We start from the raw sequence: 20,957 nt of genomic DNA, 5'->3' as shown, positions 1-20,957 counted from the left end.
AGTACAGCAACCTGTTCAAGGCAAACCAGGGTATATGGGTTTAATTTTGCAACAGGGAGACCTGATACGTGTTTGACAAAGTCCCTAGGAGAGCTGCAGGGGAAGGAAAAGCTGCAGCACCATCAAGCCTATGAAATCAGGTCAACTTCACAGCCCAGTGCTGCAGGAGGTTGCTATTGGAGGCAAAGGACACAAATGGCACCTTTTTCACTTAAAGACATTCTTTATTCAATCTTTTTTATATACAATATTATTTTTAATCTGTAAAAAGTACATATGCAGGATTCCAGGTCAGAGGCAGAAGGTTTCCACATCAGAAGGCAGACTTTTGCCCTTTCATTATTTTGGAGGAAAAATAATCTGTCCATTTTAGACAAAGCAAGAATAAAGGCAGAATTCAAATCCAACCTCCACCAAGCGATTAGGATTAAAGGCAACAATTCACCATAACAAGTCAGGCTGTCTTCTTTGACTTTGATGGTTCCCAACTTCCCTGGGCAATTCCAGAGCAGTTTGTTAGAAGGGGCTGACAGCCAAAGCAGCTAGTGCTTATCATCTCTACTACAGTTGTATGCACATAACCTGCAAAAGAGCTTGGGTTTCCTCTTTGGATTGCAACTCAAACTCTTGAGTCAGAAGACTGTTTCTCAACATACAAGGAGTGGAAAAGGGATGTCTTATCAGGGTGAACAGATCTCCAAACTACAGTGTGGATCAAGAGCTCGCTCTCGTATTGCTCTGGTAACAAGAAGCCTGTTTCTTATTTGTCCCCTTAAAAACATGGACATAAAAGCCCAGCAGGGCTTTGCTTACATGTAAATTAGCATAGGGTAGACCATTAACCTTCAAGGATGGTAGTACAAGGAGTTTGTAGTCCTGCTTTTCAGAACTCAGACACTCAACATTCAAATCTTGTAAAACACTGGGTGGGAATACGTCAGTGATTGGGAGGTAGAAGACAGTGACCCACAGATTTGAATTAGCGGGATAAAGAAGCCTCAGAGCTGCGACTGGCCCAGGGAACTACCGTTTGTTCCCTTTATTCCAGGGTACTTACTATTTTTCATACTTTTCTTAAACATTCCATTTTTAAGGACTACATTGTGCAGCAAAATGAACACCCCACATATTGAGGGTTATTTGTTTTGCTACGAGGACAAAGCTAAGAAGCTGACTTCTTGACTGCAGGACACACAGCTCCAGGGTGGTCAGTGGAAGCTGCAGAAATCTGGCTCCTTTGAAAACTCAAGCTCAAGTCTTAGGAAAAAGTTTACTGTGGATCCTGACAACAGGCAAGCTTAAGGCTTGGATTAGGAAAAGAACTGAACATCCTCGTTTTGACTGCATGCAAACAGGAAATAGACAATTCTGGGATTTCCAGGCTCTTGCCCAAATCCAGTGTGCCAAAACCGTACATTATTTTCTGTTCTTTATTTCATCCTGTAAGGGGAGAGAGTATTGTAGAAATTGGTAAAATGGGACCGCTACCTAAAGAAAAGGAGGATTGTTTTGTTAGAGAATACAGTGCAAGACTTGGAAACAACTAGGACTAAAAGAGTCATTTTGTGCTTAAATTTACACTCGATCTTCATGAAAGTCAGACAGCAGCAACAGAATGAAATGGCAATGTTCTACTGTACCTTCTGTACCCAGAGGGGAAACAGCCTGAGCTTTGGGTTGTAACACCATTCTGTGCATCAGAACCTACTTCTCTGTGAAGGACTCAGGACAAGAACAAGTCAGACATTTCAATATCCACACTGCTTGGTTATTACGCACACAACTCGCCCAGAACCCGTTACCTCCACACTCAGCTTGCTCTAGGGAAATCTCAGGATGAGATTCATGAATGACACAGTAATTAGTCCTTAAAACTCATTATTTTTGATAGACTGTGCACATCAGTAGCTTCTGGAGGAAAAGGGTAGTTTGTGTTTTAAAAAGTGACAGACATTGTCACAAAAAGTGACAGTCATTGGGGTAACCGGAAAATGGGAAACAAGTGTTCTTTATTTGGTACCTGCTGCTAGTCTGTGCAAAGAAGAAATAGCAGTGCTGTATGTCTGCTTTGAGAAAAATACCATCCCAGAACATGAAAGGGCTGAGGTCTTCAATGCAAGCATGCTTGTGACGATGAGTTAAACCCACTGGGATTTATGGAGGAACTAATTTGAAGGGTTGCTCTTTAATTCATGACAGGGGCTAGAGGAGCAGCAATAAGAAGTTTGCTGCTTCTGGGACTCCAGAATTCTCTCCTTGCCCTTCCTCTGAACAGACTGGCAGCCATTCTACATGTGCATTCATCAGGAGATATATGGGAACGGGTGTTATGGGGTGGAAAGTGCCTTTTTTTGGTATTTATTTTTTTAAACAGAAGAATCTGCTTTTCCTCTTTCTCTTTTGTACCTGGAGAAATTGAGGGGAACAAGGAAATCAAGTGCAGTTTTAAACCAGTAATGGGAAAAAACTCAATTTGAAAACACAACCTATCTGAACTTTGGGAAATGGAAAATAACCAGCTCTTCAGTAAGCCACTGAATACCAATTAGAAAAATAAGTTAATGTGGGACTGGTAAGAAGAATCCATTTATTAAGTGACTTCTGATTTTAGATAAACAATTACTTGATTCAGTATTATTTACTATATCAATTCCTTTCTTGGTTCTTCAATTATTTTTAAGCTACTGCTTCAGCTTAGAATAACTAAGCAACTGGTATTAAGGTAAAAACACGGAGACTGGAGTTTTTTCCAAGCGCTGTGTCTTCCTCCTCTGAAAATAAAGGAACCGTCTGGAAAAAAGCATCTGATAGTATTTTTTTCTTAGATCATGATTTCTGTGTCTAAGTTAGTGTCAGAGACGAGTGAAGGAAAATTTTATGGGGGACATTCTACTATAATGTACAGTCAGATATGATAGAAAAGCTTTTCTATATAAAACTTCATATAAAAACATCTTTTGAAGGGAAAAATAGCACTCACTCCCTTCCTATCTGATGCTGTGCTGCTGTAGCTCACTGAAGAGTTCTACTATTCACCTCAGTATGAAAACACAATCCAGATCTTTTAAAGACTCAACCTGTGCGCTAAATAGGAGGGAAAGGAGCACCTCACAGCTCCTTTTCAGCAAAGGGGTCAGTCACCATGGCAAAAGGATTTGAGAGCTATAAAGGGGAATAGAAAGAACAATTTGAGCTGTAAGGATTCTGGAAAAACAGTTAAAAAGAAAAAAAAAAAGATATTGAGATGTACCTGAAGAGACTAAAATTTCTTTTAGTAACTAAGTGAAATCTGAAGCAGACTCCATGTAAGTGATGCACAGCACAGCCCAGGAGCTCTTGATAAAAAAAAGCCCCGTGCAGGTAGCAGCATCTCATTTCTCATAAACTAATGGCAAAAGAGACTTTAGTTTCTTTTTCTACCCCTGTGTCAGAGATGTTTCCAAAGAAGATCACGCTGCTTTGGTAGCAGAGTTTTCTAAATTAAATCAAAGGCAGCTCTGGGCTTCTGTCATACACAAACCTGCAAAGAAGGTTCTGTCAATGGTATCCAACTGAGGAAATTTAACTCTTAGGAAAAATCTAGATTGTTTAGCAAAATATAAACCAACAAACTCCTGCTGCTTAGCTCAAGGGGAGAGAGCATTTTTAAGTGCCATCTATTGTATCCACCTATAGAAATCATGAGAGACAGTTTTTCTCATTTTGTCATCTCTGGTTTTTTAGCTAAAAGAACTAAGACTAATCAGAGAATGTTTTTTCCCATGTGACATGATTTCTGAGGAAGGGAAGCTCAGGTTCCTTCCTACCCCTGCAACTCACTCCAGATTCTGACTGTAGCTTGCCAAATGAACAAAGCCCATGTTGCTGACAGAGAGCTACAAAGCAAATGCTTACTAAATGGGTTTTTTTGGTTGCAAGCATACAACACAGATCTTTCAGCATTATTCTGAAAAGGGGAAAATGAGGAGGCAATAGTTTTTATAGTTTAAAGTTTAGTTTTAATAGCTTTGTGGCCCTGAGAATGGCTGCCAGTCTGGACAAACAGATGCTCCTTAGGGAATTCAGAGAGGTACAGAAAGCAATTCAAATCCTGCTGCTGCTGCTGGTGCAGTGATGTTGCTTTTGTTGTTGCTTTGTTCATGCCATCCTCAAACAAATAAAAAAATAAAAAAAGAAAAAGAAAATCTAGGTATTTGGAAGCCACCTGATCTGAAGAGGTGACTGGTGTGTGTTCCTTGTTCAGAACAGCAGCAGCAGCAAGTTCCTCTCCCTAGATGGGAAAACCTCTTCTTCCTTATGCTGCTGTGCTTCTATTAAACAACAGATTCCATGTCTTGCTAAGGTTCAAAGCGCGTGAAGTCTCTGTCCTGCAAATACCACACTAATGTGTTTTGGTCATGTATAAAACAGAACTTTTAACTTATCTATATGTTGAAGAGCTTCATTTCTCACGCTGGTACGTGCTTGACTCAGAGGTCTAGTTTTATCAAGCGTCTGTCTCCTCTCCTGCTTAAAAGTCTCAAGTGGTCCATGTAAACAAAACAGAGCTGAAAACAGTCTCTCTTTCTCCTCATAGAGCTGTTTTTATCGATATGTAGGGTTTCCTGATAGTGTGGTGTTGGCTAAATGTAAAACAGGCAGAGGATGAGCTTCTGTGTTAAAAACCCAGTTGTCTAATGGTAGAAGGTCATCATTGGAGAACAGCAGATACAAATACCTAGACATTAAGAGAGAAAGGAAGAACAGTGGGTGTTAAAGCAGAGCAACAGACAAGCAGGGGCAACACAGCAGCTTCAGGCCCCACCAGTCAGCAGCTAAAGCTATAAACAAGTTACTTGCTTTCAGTCTTTGTATAGCACCTACACAACCTTCTTCATTATAATGATCTGAAGAGTCATTTTCAGCATGATCAAGCCCTTCAATGAAAAGTTGTTATAAAGGCAGCATTTTAATCTTTCCAAGTAACTTCTGTTTTTCAAGACTCCTTTTGAAGGCTTGCAATGTAAAACAAACATCAAGACACCAAGCAAAAGGATTTGGGGGACAGGGGAACAGAGATTAAGTTGGCAAAAAAGTCTTCTTAATAGAGTAAACCCACCTGGAAATGATTTAATCCAAATCAAAGATTTCAAAGAAGCACAAGAGAAGCCAGGTATCTGACTTGCCAATGCCATGCTGGAAGATGGTTCAACTTCTGGTGGGAGGAAATGGGCCAATATATTGTGCAGAGGGGATTCATAAACATCGTACATTATAAAGCAATGCAGAGTAAATGAAGCAGGGGCCAAGATTAAGGTTTCTGGACATACATGGATGAAGAGTATTTCTTGGTTCTTTTTTCTTAATACACCCTTTTGATGTGGCTGTGCTAAACTTTGTAGAAGATATTGGTGGAAGAGATCTTTGTCAAGGCTTCCAAACTCAACTGCTAAAATTCAAACAACATTTATTTGTCCTGTTGCAGAAAACCCGACTGTGCAAGTGTAATATCATGGGTGCACAGGATTTCTCAGCTCCTGCTGTAGCTTGCTTTCCTGCTGTCCAGAAAATGACAGGTCTTGCAGCATGTGACCAGGAAAGGGTATCATTCCCATTAGTGGACTCGGTCACGTTCAGAATGTGCACACATATGGTTCTGACTTCATTCTGCTGAGGCTGCTCTTACTTTGCTCTCTCTCAATCAGGGGCTCATAATATCTACTGGCTGCAGCCATGTGTCACTACCTGATCATTTTCCCATGGCCTTTATTTAACAGTTGTATCTGCAGAACAACTCAGTGAGTGAAGCTCTACTTCTCCTTCTCTTCCTCCCCAGTTAACTGCTTAGAGATGAAAATTTCTATTTGAGATGATTCAGTTTTGTCCTGCATGTCTAGTCTCTTTCTCTACATTTTTCATTTGCCTTTAGAGTGTCATTCCCATAAAACTTTGTTTCGTTTCACAAATAGGATATGATCCAAACCAAAAGTCAATAAATATTTCTGAGTTCTTTCCTAGACCTGTCTTCTTCTACAATGCTTTCACTGCAGTACATCTGAGCGATGCATCAGTGAACTTTCAGATACCCTTGTGATTATTTAAGATGCAGACAGGATTCTGGTGATACTTCAAAGGTCAGCCTTGTCACCACAGAAGTCCCTTAGGAGCAGATTTCATTCTCCAATTTAGCTTTTATAGGCAGATCTATCACATCAGATCAGCTCCTGGGGAGGTACTGCTTCTCTGACTGAACCCATTTGAAACTGCTGCCTCTCTCTGTGGGAGTACAGCTTTTTGTCACCAGAAAATGAAAGAGTAAGTGAAATAAAATTAGCCAACAGAGGAAGCAGCAGTGGCTTTCTTTTTTATAACGATAACATGGGGTAACAAAGGATTCTGACCATGGTGAGCAATTTGGTAAGGAGACAAGAACAGAATAGCCAGACTCTCCCTTTACACATGATGAACTCAGAGCCCCATCTTGCCAGTGAAACATGTGGTTGCCTGAAGCAGACACCCATACTGCTGCTTTCAGGACCTGCTTTCTCCCGGCTGCATTTTGAGCTCCCAATACCCAAAATCAATCTTCACGTACATCAGCTACAGCTAAAGCCTGAACATTTGAGATTGCCAATACTGTAAACTCTGTACAGAAACCCTGTTTATTCTGCAAGCCTGCATGACATGCAAGACTGCCAAGTGGTTACAACTGTTTCTTTGTCATATAACTGTGTTGTAAAGACAGAAAGGGCACCTTAATGCATCTTTGCTGCTGACAAAGGGATATATCATCCCTTCCATCACACATTGGCATAAAGTGGTATAGATAGATAAGCAGAGGCAACAACTCCTAATAGCAGTTCTGGCTTCATTCACACTGACAGCAGTGGCTTCTGGCTATGGATTTACCCAACTAAAACATTCTCCTAGGTATTACACAAGGAGGAAAAAAAAAAGGGTAGGGAATATAGCCATCTCAGACACTTTTCTTCCAGAAGCAGTCCATTCACAAGGTTTCAGGAAGGTAATTCAGGAATCCTGGTAGATTTCAATGCCAGAACAATATAACTAAATTCACTGATGTAACTTAGGTATCAGGAAAATTGTCACGCATTAGAAGGCACTGCTTTACAGGCAAAACCCCAGAGTGATCACAACCATGTGACAAGAGTGCTCTTGATGGCTGGTTTGTGTCAGTGATGGAGGAGATGAGTACACGCTAGCTCAGGTTTAATAAAATCCCCCTAACATATGCCTATCTTTATGCTAGTTTTTTTATGCTGTATCATGTCTGTAAGTCAGAGGTTACGACAGCATTTCTTGTTATTAAAGAAAAACATGGTGGAAGACCAATGACTTTGAACATTTTTACCTTGGATCAAATATGCAATAGAGTGCATTAGCTTATGGAGGGTGGACTACAGGTGCCCTACTGATTTGACTAAAATGAAAAATATGCATGTAAGTATGTAAGAGATTATAAAATAGGCCTGAAACTCTTGCTTACACTAAAAAGCATTCTAGAAAAATTATGGGATACAGTCATTCAAGGGCATGAAGGACTTTTGTTCTATGCATTTACTCCTTTACAGTGACACACAGAGGAGAAACATGTTCTACAGTATCAGAGCATAGCACATACTTGTATGTGACATGTCAAGTCAGTGTATCTGTCTTTAAAACTAAAGCTCTCCCAGTATAAGTGTCTTGTGTTTGGGAAATTTCATTTCCTGCTGGTAGAAGGGCTATCTGGGACCTAAAGTTGGGAAAAAAAGAAAGCCCAATGCATAAACCACCCCAACAAGACAAGGGATTATTTCCTGAGCCACTACATTCTTCTTGAATCCTGTGGCTAGCTTTTAGAGTCAGAGGCAAGAGTGGAGAGAACTTACTTCAAAGTTTCAGCAAGGAAAAAGCTCTGCTGTACATCATCATATGTAGGAGATGAGGAATAAACATCCTTGACACCAGAAAAGCCACCACTGACTCGGCAATACTTGTCAATTGCCTGCAAAGAGGAAAGGAAAAGGAGAATTTAATTGTAGAGCAAAATCTGGAAACATGAAAGGCTCAGGCTTGATCAATGAAAGGTCCATCCACCAAATTCATGTCTCTCAGTTTAAAGACAAGGATGCTGTGCAGGACCGTATCGAATGCTTTGCACAAGTCCAGGCTGACGACATCAGCTGCTCTGCCCCTATCCATCAGGTCTGTAGCCCCATCATAGAAGGCCACCAAATTGGTCAGGCATGATTTGCCCTTAGTGAAGCCACGTTGGCTGTCACCAACCATACTGTACTCATCTTTAGGGACTGTTGATCTCATCTTATAAACTCCTGTAGCTGCTGTTCTCTCCCCACATTTCCATCTCTTACAAGTGCTCTTCTCCAGTTCCCCTTTATACAGTGGAAACTCTAGTCAGCTTGTGAGCTGGACTGCAGGAGAGCTCTTTAATCTTTAAAGCATAAAGCTTAAATCCATAAACATTGGGCAATGGATCCATGATTCACAAATCGCCCAGCTAGTCAGCTGCAAGGCAGTACTGCAAAAAGCACAATGGAAGAGGAGGAGACTGGAAAGAAGGCGTTAGTAGCTCAGAGGACCCCTCGCCTACACTTTCATTATTCCACTCACATGCACGACCTTACAGCACACAAGGATATCAGCCATTAAAACCAGCTCCAAAGAAACAACTCTGAAATGATTCACAGGTTATTTGTGCTTCCCTGCTGCTCTGGCAGTGCTTCCTCAGCAGACGCCAACTCTTTTAATAGATTCATGCAGGGACAGAAAAGGCACAGTGATGAAGGAAAATATTTGGTTCAGGATGTCTGTCATTACCAACTACCGAACACGGCTACATGTAGTTCAGTAATCTATGATTCTGCCTGTTAGCCTGTATGAAGTTTGTTTTGCATGGCGCTTTAGGCCTAGATTTTAATTAATTCTGGTTTTTGCCAGTTATACTCAAGAGAAGCTGAGGGGAATCAAGGCAGGGGAACAAATAAGTTTTGAGTGATGTCCCTTTTCAGGCAGAGAAAACAACTTCAATCAAACTTAACTCTTCAACGTCCTTACTACAACCTCTGCATACTAGAAATACTGGGAAACAAAGGAGAATTTTCTACTGAATACAGACACAAAGAATGCTGGCACATGCCATTACTGAAATCAGGAGAAAAAGTGAAAAGACAGCTGAGGAAGGCACCTAGGGCAGTGAGTCACAGCACATCAGGTACTACAGCTAACCTCCTGCTAGTATGCAGGAGGTTACTTACTTTCCACGCTCACCCTGTGGAAATGTGAGGTTGTTCATAGATCAAAGAATAATCCAGACTGTACAGAGTTCTTTCAAAATTCTGAAGATTTAAAAATCTTCCTTAAAAGGAAGCAATAGACACTGGCAAAAGGATGTTACTGGAATGGCTGTGGCTCTAGAGCCTGAGCTTACACCAAGAAAGGTACAGTGTTCCCTGGTGAGCTGGAATCCTCACTGTAATTCCTTATCTCCAGTGGAGCTTTCTCCAAGTTCAGATGGCAATGCTCCCTTTCTGTTGTGACTTGAGCCTGAAATGAAAGTGTTTGGATGGATTCTTTTCAGATGTGGTTACTGGTGCAGTCCAGGCTACACTGAGACTATTCCCATGCTGGGATTTGGCTTGACCAGGTTTTTCTCTACAGTCTGGACAGAAAGGCGTACGTGACACACCTAGCCCAACAGCATCACATGCATGATGATCTCTTTGACTGCAGGCTTGTGCACAGCACAATTGATGCTGGATATCACATGGTAGAAAACAAGAAAAAAAAAAAAAAAGGAAGGAAAAGGAGAAAAAGTAATTGCTTGGCTGACTTCTGCAGAACTAATGCATACGCTGCTTGTGGAACCATTTGCATGTTCCTTCCCACAAGTCCTACTGCTGCTAGGCAGTTGTCATATGAATAAACAAGAGCCAAAGTGTTTTGCTTTCTAGGCAGGAAATGAAGGCCTCCTCTTGTCACTATCCCCACGTTTATAATAACTGCAGAATGTGACCTTGCCTCTGCTCTGAGCATAGCAAGAAGGGGGGAAAGCTCCAATGGTTATAATCCTGCCAGCATTTCTAGCATGCAGTGTCTGACCTTGAAGGTGCTCCTCTGGTCAGTGACTCGGCAACCCTGACACCGCATGCCACAGCTCAGACGGGAGAAACTTGCAACGATGGTGGCAAAATTAACAGAAGGAACAAATGGCCCCCTTGTTAGGACACTGTCTCCTTCCCCCTCAAGAATTACATCCCCAGATGAGCATAGGAAACACAACTTGTTTATTCTGGAAAGTGTAGGTAACAGATAGCACTGAGATCTCACTCCGTGCTGTACAGGTCTCATACTTGGATGACTAAGTGAAAGACTGGTGAAGCTAGCAGGCTAGGAACCTGAAGAAAGGAAATGTGTGGTTTATATTGATTCCCTCCCTCTTACAATTACAAAGTAGCCTTATATCTTCAGAAATTTCTCTTTGGGGAGACAGCCTCTGGCTAGACTGGTGCTCAGGATAGGTTGAGGCTTTATCCTAGTTTATGAGAGATCCAGACACTGCAGGTAGTAGTAAAGAACTGCAGAGGAAACGTTCTCTGAAAGATTGCTATACAGGTGTTCATTTACCAATGCATAAACAGGCTGTCCTTGATTCAGAGGTGTACAGCACTTAAGGACACTGGCTGAAAAGCCTGGTGCTGTAGACAAGCTACTTAAAAAAGCACTTAAAATTTGCAGTGTTCTGCCTTCTCACAGATCTCAGAGTACTTAATGCAGAGGCATCTGATTTGCCACCTAGATACTCTTCCACTCAAGAGCTGAAGACCACTCTGCTTGATAAAACGATGCTAATGTTACTGCACCCTAGAATACAGAGAAGTCCTAGATGACTGGGAGGGTACCAAGGTAATGCTACGATTATGTGGCATTGGCAGTCTGAATAATTTTGGGATACCAGACCTGATGTTAGTTCCAAACAACTACAGAAACACATGTAAAAAATATAGGAGAATAAGAGTACAACTGGCACAAATCAGCACGATTCTACAGGAAACTATCCTGCTCGCAGGCTTGCTCTCATTCTTTGAGGTCTACAAAATTGACAGATAAAGGGAACTGCAGAGCCATAATAAACTTGACAAGGTTTTAAAGCAACTGACATGGTACCAAGAGATGTTAAGACAAAGCAGCACTATACCCTAGCAATATCACTATCTTAATTTAAAACTGACTGACAGTGCTCTAAGAACACACTGGCAATATAAAATCATCACCAAACAGAGCTGCTTCTCACAGATATCCACGAGGAGAGGTCTGAAGTTTTATCAACCACTACAACACTACTGCTGGCAAAAACGACATAGGTAAATAACAGCAGACAGTGTAATTTGTACTTAGCAACTGGAGCCCAAACAAAGTGCGTTTCGTATAATCAGGCACACAGCCCTAAATCTAGACAGAAAGGCGTCCAGATTTAGAACCAGATTAGTCTGGAAAGTCAAGACATGGAGACACTTCGAAGAATTCAGTGGCCACGTAAAACGATTCAGTCTGAGCTCCTAATGGATATTTTCACACGAGGATGATGAACTGGCGTGGGTGCAGACATGAGGAGAAAATGCGTCACAGTGAGAGACAACACAATTTGTTTACCATCTTAAGTAGACTCAGTAGCAAGCTTATTACAATCTAGGAAAACTCTTTGGAAAGAAAACATGAAGGAATAAAAGACATTTCAATATGGATATGAAGTCATAGGAAAATCCAGTGACTGACAGCTGAAACTAGACAAATTCAAATATGAAATAAAGCATGTATTTTTAACAGCAATTAAATAATATATAATAATAAGCAAATTAATTAATGGAACCATCTATGAGAACAAGTGGATTTTCTAGTTCTCTTTATTGAAATCAGGAGTAGAACAGAATATGAGACAGTGAACTCTTGCCAAATACATGTATCTCAGCTCAAAAATGGCACAAAGTTATATTTCACAGGCTATGACATACAGGGAGGCCAGATGATCTATGCTATTTAGAAATAAAATAGGAGGTGCCTCTAGATCAGACCCCAGCGCTCTCAGCTCCTCTGAGGGTGTTTTTGTGGTTGCATGTGTGGTGGTTCTTGACTACGCCAACAATATGCTTATAAAAACTGTGCTACTTTCTCACCAGCTCTGGTACTCATAGCTTCCAACCCATGAACTCTGAACCTGTGTTTCTTTCACCTCCAATCTATGCCTGGCTCTTTTCTCTCTTCTTGGCTTCACTAAGTAGAGAGCTATAGGTCTTTCCACTCCATCTTGCTGTTAATCCCCAATTTGCCTGAAGTTAGCCTGAACTTGAGATCTTCTATATTATTTTCACTGTAAGCAGAAACTCTGACTGAACTCTGCAGCCTCCATGGTGCAATGCAAGTCCCCATCAAACAGCTGAACCCTTCATTCACACAACTTAGATTAGTAATTGGCTTTACATACCTAATGCAAAGTGGCGGCTCTTATTGCTTTCAAATAATTAGCCTAAAAAGAAATTTAGTAATTTTCTGTATTTAACCTGAATATCTTGCATGCATATTTCTGTAATCCTTTAGCCAGCCCCCCCAGCATACCATCATCCGATTTGGCTGGCCCAATATAAGATGGATGTTGTCTCTAGTACAGTAGTACTGTCTCTAGCTAAGTACAGTATTAGGGAGAATTAGCCAGAAAGAGACAGAGAGCCTTGATTCCCTTGACTGAGGGAATATAAGATTCAGCTTCCTGGTTCCTCCCCACAGTCACTGTATTTGGAGCGATGTGACTAAACAGGCCTTGGTCGAAGCACATCTGTACTAAAATGCTCAAGTTTTGTCCAAAAATCTAGATTATAAGGCTAAAAAGACGCTGCCAGTTGTGAAAGAGATAAAGAAAGTACAGTACAAAGCTCTGCATACACACACAATCCAGCCCTCTGTGCAAATCCCCATTGGTAAGAGGCAGAGAGAGCTCTCGGCTGGGAATGTTAACAAAAGCTCAATCATGCAGTATACTTAAAAGCCAGGTGGTTCTGCAATGTATCCCAGATCATCTCTGAAGAGTTCTTAAATTGGCAGAAGCAGACATCTAACATTTCAGTGAGTTAACCCAAACCCATTTGGGTGGGGATGTATTCATCCATTCAAACCAGCAAACAAGGGACACCACCAAGAACTCAGGCATCAAACAACAAGTTAGACCATGTTCAGTGTAGAAAAATAAGACCATTTAGAACTCAGAAACAAAACTCTGTTTCCACAACAGTTTAAAAGAACAACTAGACTTCTGATGAGGAAACTATCATTCACCACAAGAAGTCTGTAATACAGATTTCAAAGTATGCTTCAGTGGTTGAGGCAAAAGGAAAGCAAACACAGTGTTGTACAAGAGCAGCAAGCCAACTGCTCTGTGTGGCATACCAGATTCTTCTCTGTTTATAAAAGGAGGAATAAGCACAACCAGTGCTGTGCGTGGTAGGGAAAAAGGAAAAGCGGTGAGTAGGTGTGAGGAGTAAACACAGGAACTTATTATCTAAATGCAGGTAACAGAAAACCCTGGGGAACAAAAAGCTTCCCAAGCTTCTGTGTTAGGATGATGGTGGGGAAAGAAACTCTGTAATTGTGGGAGGGAGGGGTATGCAAAACCATATCTGAAGAGATCAAAAATATTTCATGGCTATGTTAGATAAAGAAACTTTTTTATCGAGGAAGCAAGTAAGAAAAGGCCCTCTGTAAGGACAGAGGTAGTTCCACACATGGGTTGCTTGCTTTACACAGCTTCAATACAGCTTGACAGAAGGATAAAACAAAATCGTACCTTCACACAGAGAAAACTGCAGGCCTGGGAGGAGGGAGGGAGGGTTTGGTTTGCAAGCATGAAGGCAAATGGAGAAAAGTGAACAAAATACAATTCAAAGACATGCTTTGCAGTGTCCTTAAGAGACAGGTCTTGGCCTGAAAAATTACATTTGTGAATTCTTTAACATAGTACAAAGGACCCCATCTCTGCTTGGATCATCCAGCCACAGCTATTGGCAAGCCTTTGTGGTACCCACACCAGCAAGGAGCAGGTTACTAGATCTGTTTGTTTGTCATATTACAGACATGCATAGTTTGGGCAGGAGGGACGATCTGACTCCATGTTTGATGCTTTGGAGAGGGAGGCAATGCATTCTCTAACACAAATGTGACAAATGTTGAACCTCTCTCCAGAGTAACGTAATGTTAGTTATATCAAAACAGCCTATAAAGAAAAACCTAACGCAGACTAGGACACAATGTTAAAATACTTGAACTCTCTATGTGGTTGTGACTGCACTGAGGAAAGGACAGAGATGAGCTCAGCTAAATACCCTAATTTGTTAACTGTCTTTCACCTGATGAATACAAGCTTCTCAACAGAGCTTTTCCTCAAAGTACTTTTTTGGGTTTCTTGCCTCTGGAACAAAGTTGGTTTTAACCTGCAGAATAAAGTTTCTCCAGGCACTTAGTTCATCTCTTCCTTTGCTCTCCCACATGGCCTTTGGCTGTAGTCAAAATATTTCATTAGTGTCATTATATCTCTAATGTTTACTCTCATCTCTGAAACTGGCTTTGACCTGTGTTTTCACAGATGGCTGGAGCTGTAGCAGGGAAGTACAGGAGCTGTACTAATCCACAGATCTTGAAGATGACCAGAAAACTGCTTGGCCAGCAAATCGGTTTAGCACAAGCCCAGCACAGACCAGCAGGTGGAAGCAGTGAGAAAGATGAGACCAAACAGGCTCACAAGTTGAATCCTCGGAAGCATTTAAAAAGCAAACTCTTTGGGGGATTACAAACAATTTTTGCAATTAGAATATTACGTTGTTATGTGAAAACGCTTCCTAGTTATTCATATAGCACATAACCAATGAGTGGCAGATGAAGGAGTTATCCAAGTACAAAGGAAGGCCATGAGCACAGATCTGTGTCTAACAATGAATCTAGGCTTCTGCAGATCAGTATTAGCATTTCCAATGAGAAAGACTCAGAAACATTTTTGCACTTAGGAAAAACATTCAACAACCACATTTAAACCCAGGAAATCAGATAAAAAACCGTCTCTAAAGTACCTTAGCAACAATTTTGAAGTTCTGCTTATATGCCATTACTTACTGACTTATGATCTACTTCTTACAATGCTGTAATTTTTGTTATAATTAAGTAAATCTAAAATGACTGGCATTCTTTTTTTCCTTCCAGTCAGACAACTAAGAAAAGAAAAAAGCCATGATACCAACCCACATATACATATGTACATGCCATGTAGTCTACAAGCCATCTGAGAACAGTCCTGCCACTGTGATAGCTGACAAAGAAGAAACTGTAAGAATAGCTTAGTTTTTAATCTGAGTGAGAACACATGCTTAGCAAAGTTATTTATAATACACTTTCATTTCCCAAGATAAATTACTTCTCCCAGCGGGCTGTGGACTACAGATAACAGTAGAAGTCATAACCAGTAGATTCTATTTCCATGCCTAAACCTCATCAGCTGTATAATGCTGAATGCATCTCTCGTTTGTGCATCTGGTTCAGCAATTGAAAAACAGGAATAACTGTGCACACCCCCATATGTATCCTGGTTTATGGGAACTTGTGAAAATCAATTACCATTTGAAGCGTTTCAGTACCATGAGATTAAAGTGGCTACAGAAGAAAAATACATGGAATTAAATTATGGACAGATAATTAATACAGTTACCTGTGTTGCCTCCCAGCCCCACTGCCTGTACTTGGGATCGTGGGTAAACCTCCACATATACCAGTAGGTCTCAATCACCTCTGGTCTTAGGATGTAATACTTCTCATTCTGCCGCACAGCCACTGCCTCTACGCCACCATCAAATTTGAATGCTTCTGGACCCAGCTTTAATGCTGCAAAGGACAGAAGAAAAGAAAAAAATGATTCAATGATTCCTTACCACTCTGTGCAGGAAGGGTGGGTAGGAGACTGCTAAATCCCAAGCATGTGAGGAAAACAGAAATGAGCTTGTCTTTAAGCAGTCTCCTAAGTATTTCCTATTGTTGAGGCCTATAATTTGTTATGAATAATTTATCCAATTCCTGGGAGAAAAGTACCTATCTTCACAGTAATCCTCTTGAAACCTAATGAAACACTAAGAATTTAAATTCGTCATTAACACATTCAATTCTAGGATAAAATTAAAGTGACTGACACCACTTCTTACCAACAAAAGGAAAAAAAGTCAGCAGAGCTTTGATGTCCTTTGATCCCACCCAGCTCAGCAGGAAAACAACAAAACCAGGTACCACCATCTCAATTAACCTGCATCTTTAACCAAACTCTCTTGGTTTATGCTAGTGATGTGCTAACTGATGTGCTTCATAATGTGATCCTCAAGTAAATGGTTTACAACTAGCCAATGAAAACTTAGCCATGCCTTAACATAAATCTCTGAACTAAGAGATTCACTATTTCAGCCCTTAAAGAAGCTCTAACAGCCCTGTGCCAGCATCTGGAAGCCTACTCAATTAAGGAGGCACCTGTAGAGAAACTGTCTATAATATGAAGATGCAATTACATACATTTCTTATTATACAGCTACACATTATTCCTCAAAAATGCATCCTTATCTACAGCTGTACTCCACTCTTTACTTCAGCAGAGTTTATAAGGTGCTGAACTTTGAAGCTGCACTCAAACTTTAAATTTTATCAAAGCCATTAATCGTGTCATTCGTATGGGCTAGAGGCTCCAGTTAACCTTGGTCTCATTGAGTCAGAGAGGGGAACCTTAGAATACTACAATGAAAAATCTGAGCACCCCCAGTGTGTGCCCCAGCAGAAAATCTCCAACAAAGAGTTCCCTATTCTTTTTGTTTCAAGGGAGTACAGCTCCAGATGCCAATACGGAAAAAGAACTACTCTTCACACTTCAGCTACACGCATGGCAAAGGAAAACTCCATCAAGAAATGGTTACAGTACTTCTTTAAAAATTGGCCATTTTACCAGCTTCAGTAAAAAAAAAAAAAAAAAAAAAGTACAAATTTTACTGCAATATCAATGAGATGAGATACAGAGTTTTACCTACCCAAAATTAAGAAGGTAAGAATGGCCATCCTGGACCAGATGGAAGCTCTGTCTGGTCTAGTATCATTTCTCCAACTATGGCTAAAATCAGATACGGATGGGGAAGAGAAAGAACGGGCCAAGTATATGAGAGACCTTTTTCACCTTCTGTATCAGTCTGCACTTTTTTTGAGCTCAAGGCTTCTCCCAGACTAAACATACTTTTGAATGTGGTGCGTAATTTTTGACAGATTTATTTTCCAATATTTATCTGGTGTTTCACAGAATGGTTTGGATTGGAAAGGACCTTAAGATCATCCAGCTCCACCCCTCTGCCATGGGCAGGGACACCTTCCAGTAGACCAGGTTGCTCAAAGTCCCATCCACCTGGCCTTGAACACTGCCAGGGATAGGGCAGCCACAGCTTCTCTGGGCAAGCCGTGTCTCCTTGAACCTGTGTACGCCTTAAGCATCCAAACACACCTCTGCTAAGGCATTCCACATGTCTAATATCTCTTTGGTGTAGAACCACGTTTTTTGTTCTTTTCTACTTTCAGCTTGGTACCTGCTAGAGTTATTTAATAGTCTGTAGGTCTCGCCTTGGAGAAGAGAGTGAACAACTGATTCCCATCCACTCTCTCCAGTCCCTGGTGATGTTGCAGATCTGTTGCATCCTACCTAAAATGTGCCTTTTCCACACTGAAGAATACTACCTAATTCAATTGTTCTTTGAATGGAAACTGTGCCATATCTTTGGTTTTCCTCCTAGCCTTTCTTTCTGCAATTCTTCCAATGTTACTATATCATTTGTGAAATGAGAGGACCAGCCTGAATACAGCACTAAAAGTGTGGACAAGGTTAATATAATGACATAATGACATTTTCTATTTTGCTCTTTCTCACTTTGTTTTTCCTGACTGCTACTAAGCTGGCATTTTTGTAATCTCAAGAGCAATTTTCTGAGTTGTAATGGCCAGTTCAGAGCTCATCATTTTGTATGTGAGGTTAGGAAGCAGTTTTTTTTGCAGGTGCCTCACTCTACATTTAACTGCATAGGAATTAATTTAGTTATTTATTATAGAATTGCTCAACCTCATAAAATCTCTGTGCATTTTTTCTGCTTTCTTTCATCCTTGCTATCCTGAATAGGTTTTTGAATTATTATCAGTATCTTTGTCATACTGCTCCTGCCCTTTTCCTAATTATTTATATGTGTGTATATAGAATCATAGAACCAACCAGGTTGGAAAATACCTTTAAGATCAAGTCCAACTGTTCCCCAGCACTGCCACCACTTAACCATGTCACTAAGCATCTATGGCCATGAAACAGTCCACACTAAAGCAGGTACATCTTGAAACATCTATGGCTATAGTTATGTCTGATCTGCAGCAGTTACACCTCTGAAGGGACTGTGGCTCAAGGATAAATCCACACTGGTGAAGGTACACCTTGAAGCATCTGTGGCTGTGGGTAAGTCCATGTTGTGGCAATATGCATATATTTTTATTTATATAGACATATATGCACGTATTAAAATGTAAAATGTAAATATACTATACATATATAGACATCTATGGACACGTGTATAAATATATATCAGAGTACCACTGGTTAACTACCATTTATCCATGGCTAGACCTGACTATTTACCTCTACCCTATTTGTTATACTACAACCATTTATTTTCTCCATGCAGGTACTTGCTGTTTATGCAGTGGCTGCTTAATATCCCTAAAGGGCCTTGTGAAAAAGCCTTTTGGAAATATGGCAAACCATGCAGGTGTATTAGTCTTATCCACCAAAGAAGCAGGATTTCAGGCAATTCTTGTGATGCATAACCTTGTGACACCTTCATTTGCTTTGTAGCCTGATGGTGCATTAGATCTTTACTTATTTACTCAGATCTACTTCTAACGTTATTGGGCACTACAAGAAATTCAACCATCCAAGGATGGGTGACCCCTATATATTGTGACAATCTCACTGAAGTTTTACCTGAAACCAAGGATGAAAAATTAATCACAGCACTTCTACCAATAGCTGACTAAAGTAAAGAAGCTACTGTGAACATAGTACCTTTCAGGAGAGTATTCTTCTAAGCAAACAACTACCTAAGGCCATTTTACAATGCTATAGTGGTCACACTTTAACAAAGGTATTTTAGCATTAATGGGGCTGATAGGTTGGGCAGGGAGAGCAGATGAGAACATCTCACATTATAGTGCAAAACTACAAAGCTAATTAGTACCATTTTAAAAGATATTTTAACTGATGTAACACTTCAATGAGAGCTGTATTTAGAACTGCTAAAAATAAAGGGCAAATGCTCAGACTTCTGGATAAATATCTATATATCTCCTTGTAGAAATAATGTTGAAAACAGTGTAATTTTTTTGCATGATCTTTTAAGACTAGAGTCAATCTAGCAATAATTTTCCTGAAAGTAACAATAATAATAACTACTATTATTGTATAATATTATAATAATAGTTTCTAAGGCTTACTTCATATAAAATTGCAGGATGAGAAACTCCAAGATCCTTTTTTATTGAGACTTTCTGAACCATTCCAACAACATACATTGTTACTTTATACTTCTCAATTATCTTGTGTCTTCCATCTTTCCCTGTTTAGCTGCTTACTGAAAGTCTTGGGACAGAGACAACATCTATTAATACCCTTACCATGTCTCATCTGAAATCTCAAGTCACCTGGCTTATTCTGCATTGGAATACATGAACATACATGAACCAGCTAAAGCTGTACCCAGATTTGAGGACAGTTCTTGAAGAAATTTTAAAGACATGCAAAAATCTTCATCCTAAAATAATCTGTCTGTAGTACGTAAAGCACCGACTGACTGTCAGCTAATGGCTGGGAAAATTCTCATGTGTAAGGGATGATATCTTTTACTAAAAACACCGTGTGCTATAAACCAGTACATGCTGCTATCTATATAAATAATTTTGCTAATTAATCTAACCTTTACAATACCTATGAAAGCTCATTATTCACACTGACTTGTTAATGGTCCTTCTGTTCTTTCAGTTTCATTGGATATCTTTTTCTTTTTTCACCATTCACGGATTTTGCATCAGCAGTTACATTATGCCTTTGCCATGTTTCTTAGTGCTGCATGGAAATTTAAGCTGTTTCATAATGTAGTAATTTTATACTAAAATATTATAACACCAGGCATGTACTGCAGTTTATTATAAGCAACCCTGGGAAGACACAGGAAAGGACAGCTCTGGTTCATCTGAAGAAAAGAGCTCTCTAGCCTCAGCACGTTGCTGACTCCTCAGGGGACAATGAATAGGGAAAGAGTTCTTCCAAGTCTAGGAGAAAGGGATCAGGCTCTCCCCTTTGCTGAAACATAAAGGTATCATTTGAATCAGGATGACTCTCTACCCTCTGAAAGAGAGTGTTTTTCTGCAGCCAGATAGCTCTGCACTGAAGTGTACAATTCTGTCTCAAATCCTGCTGTTAAAGCATAATGAAGTTGATATTTTGCACGTAACGATTCTTTATTTGCTTTGAAAAATCAGTCCAGGGAGAAAAAAAACCCCACATTCCTGAGATTGCAGGATTGAACAAAAGAAAACTAGGGCACTGCAAACGTATAGCTGTCTGTACAGGCTGCTTCCTGCATGTGTGTGTCCTTATTCAGTCATTAAATATGCAACCCTAACTTCTACCCCTCACCATCTTTTGACTTATTTAGGGTACAGAAGAAACACCTGAAGGAATAAAATTAGGAGGGCACAAAAAACCTGTAAATTTGGTGGTGCTTACTTTTAAGTGTCAAACGAAACATTTAAATTAAGCTTTTCAGAATGCAACAACCGTTACGGTGTCCTACCTTTTCCCTTAAGCATTCTCC

At 40.2% G+C, this 20,957-nt stretch overlaps 1 protein-coding gene across 2 annotated transcripts in view; it reads right to left on the bottom strand.

Moving 5' to 3' along the window:
• Positions 1-203: 203 nt before the first annotated feature.
• MAN1A2 (mannosidase alpha class 1A member 2) overlaps positions 204-20,957 on the bottom strand; it is a 139,662-nt gene continuing 118,908 nt past the window's right edge. For both annotated transcript variants that reach the window (XM_062618100.1, XM_062618110.1), the window contains 3 exons: positions 15,743-15,915; positions 7,872-7,987; positions 204-4,717 (listed from right to left, as the gene is read on the bottom strand). In XM_062618100.1, coding sequence (XP_062474084.1) covers positions 4,585-4,717; positions 7,872-7,987; positions 15,743-15,915 — 422 coding nt within the window. In that variant the 3' untranslated portion in view covers positions 204-4,584. The remainder of the gene's footprint in view (positions 4,718-7,871; positions 7,988-15,742; positions 15,916-20,957) is intronic.

The sequence above is a fragment of the Pezoporus occidentalis genome, unplaced genomic scaffold (assembly GCF_034315485.1).
Source record: "Pezoporus occidentalis ecotype Australia unplaced genomic scaffold, CSIRO_AGI_Poc_V1 ctg104, whole genome shotgun sequence".
NCBI lineage: Eukaryota > Metazoa > Chordata > Aves > Psittaciformes > Psittacidae > Pezoporus > Pezoporus occidentalis.
The sequence above is the reverse complement of the archived record's forward strand: the minus strand, read 5'-3'. Positions and strand labels throughout refer to the sequence as shown.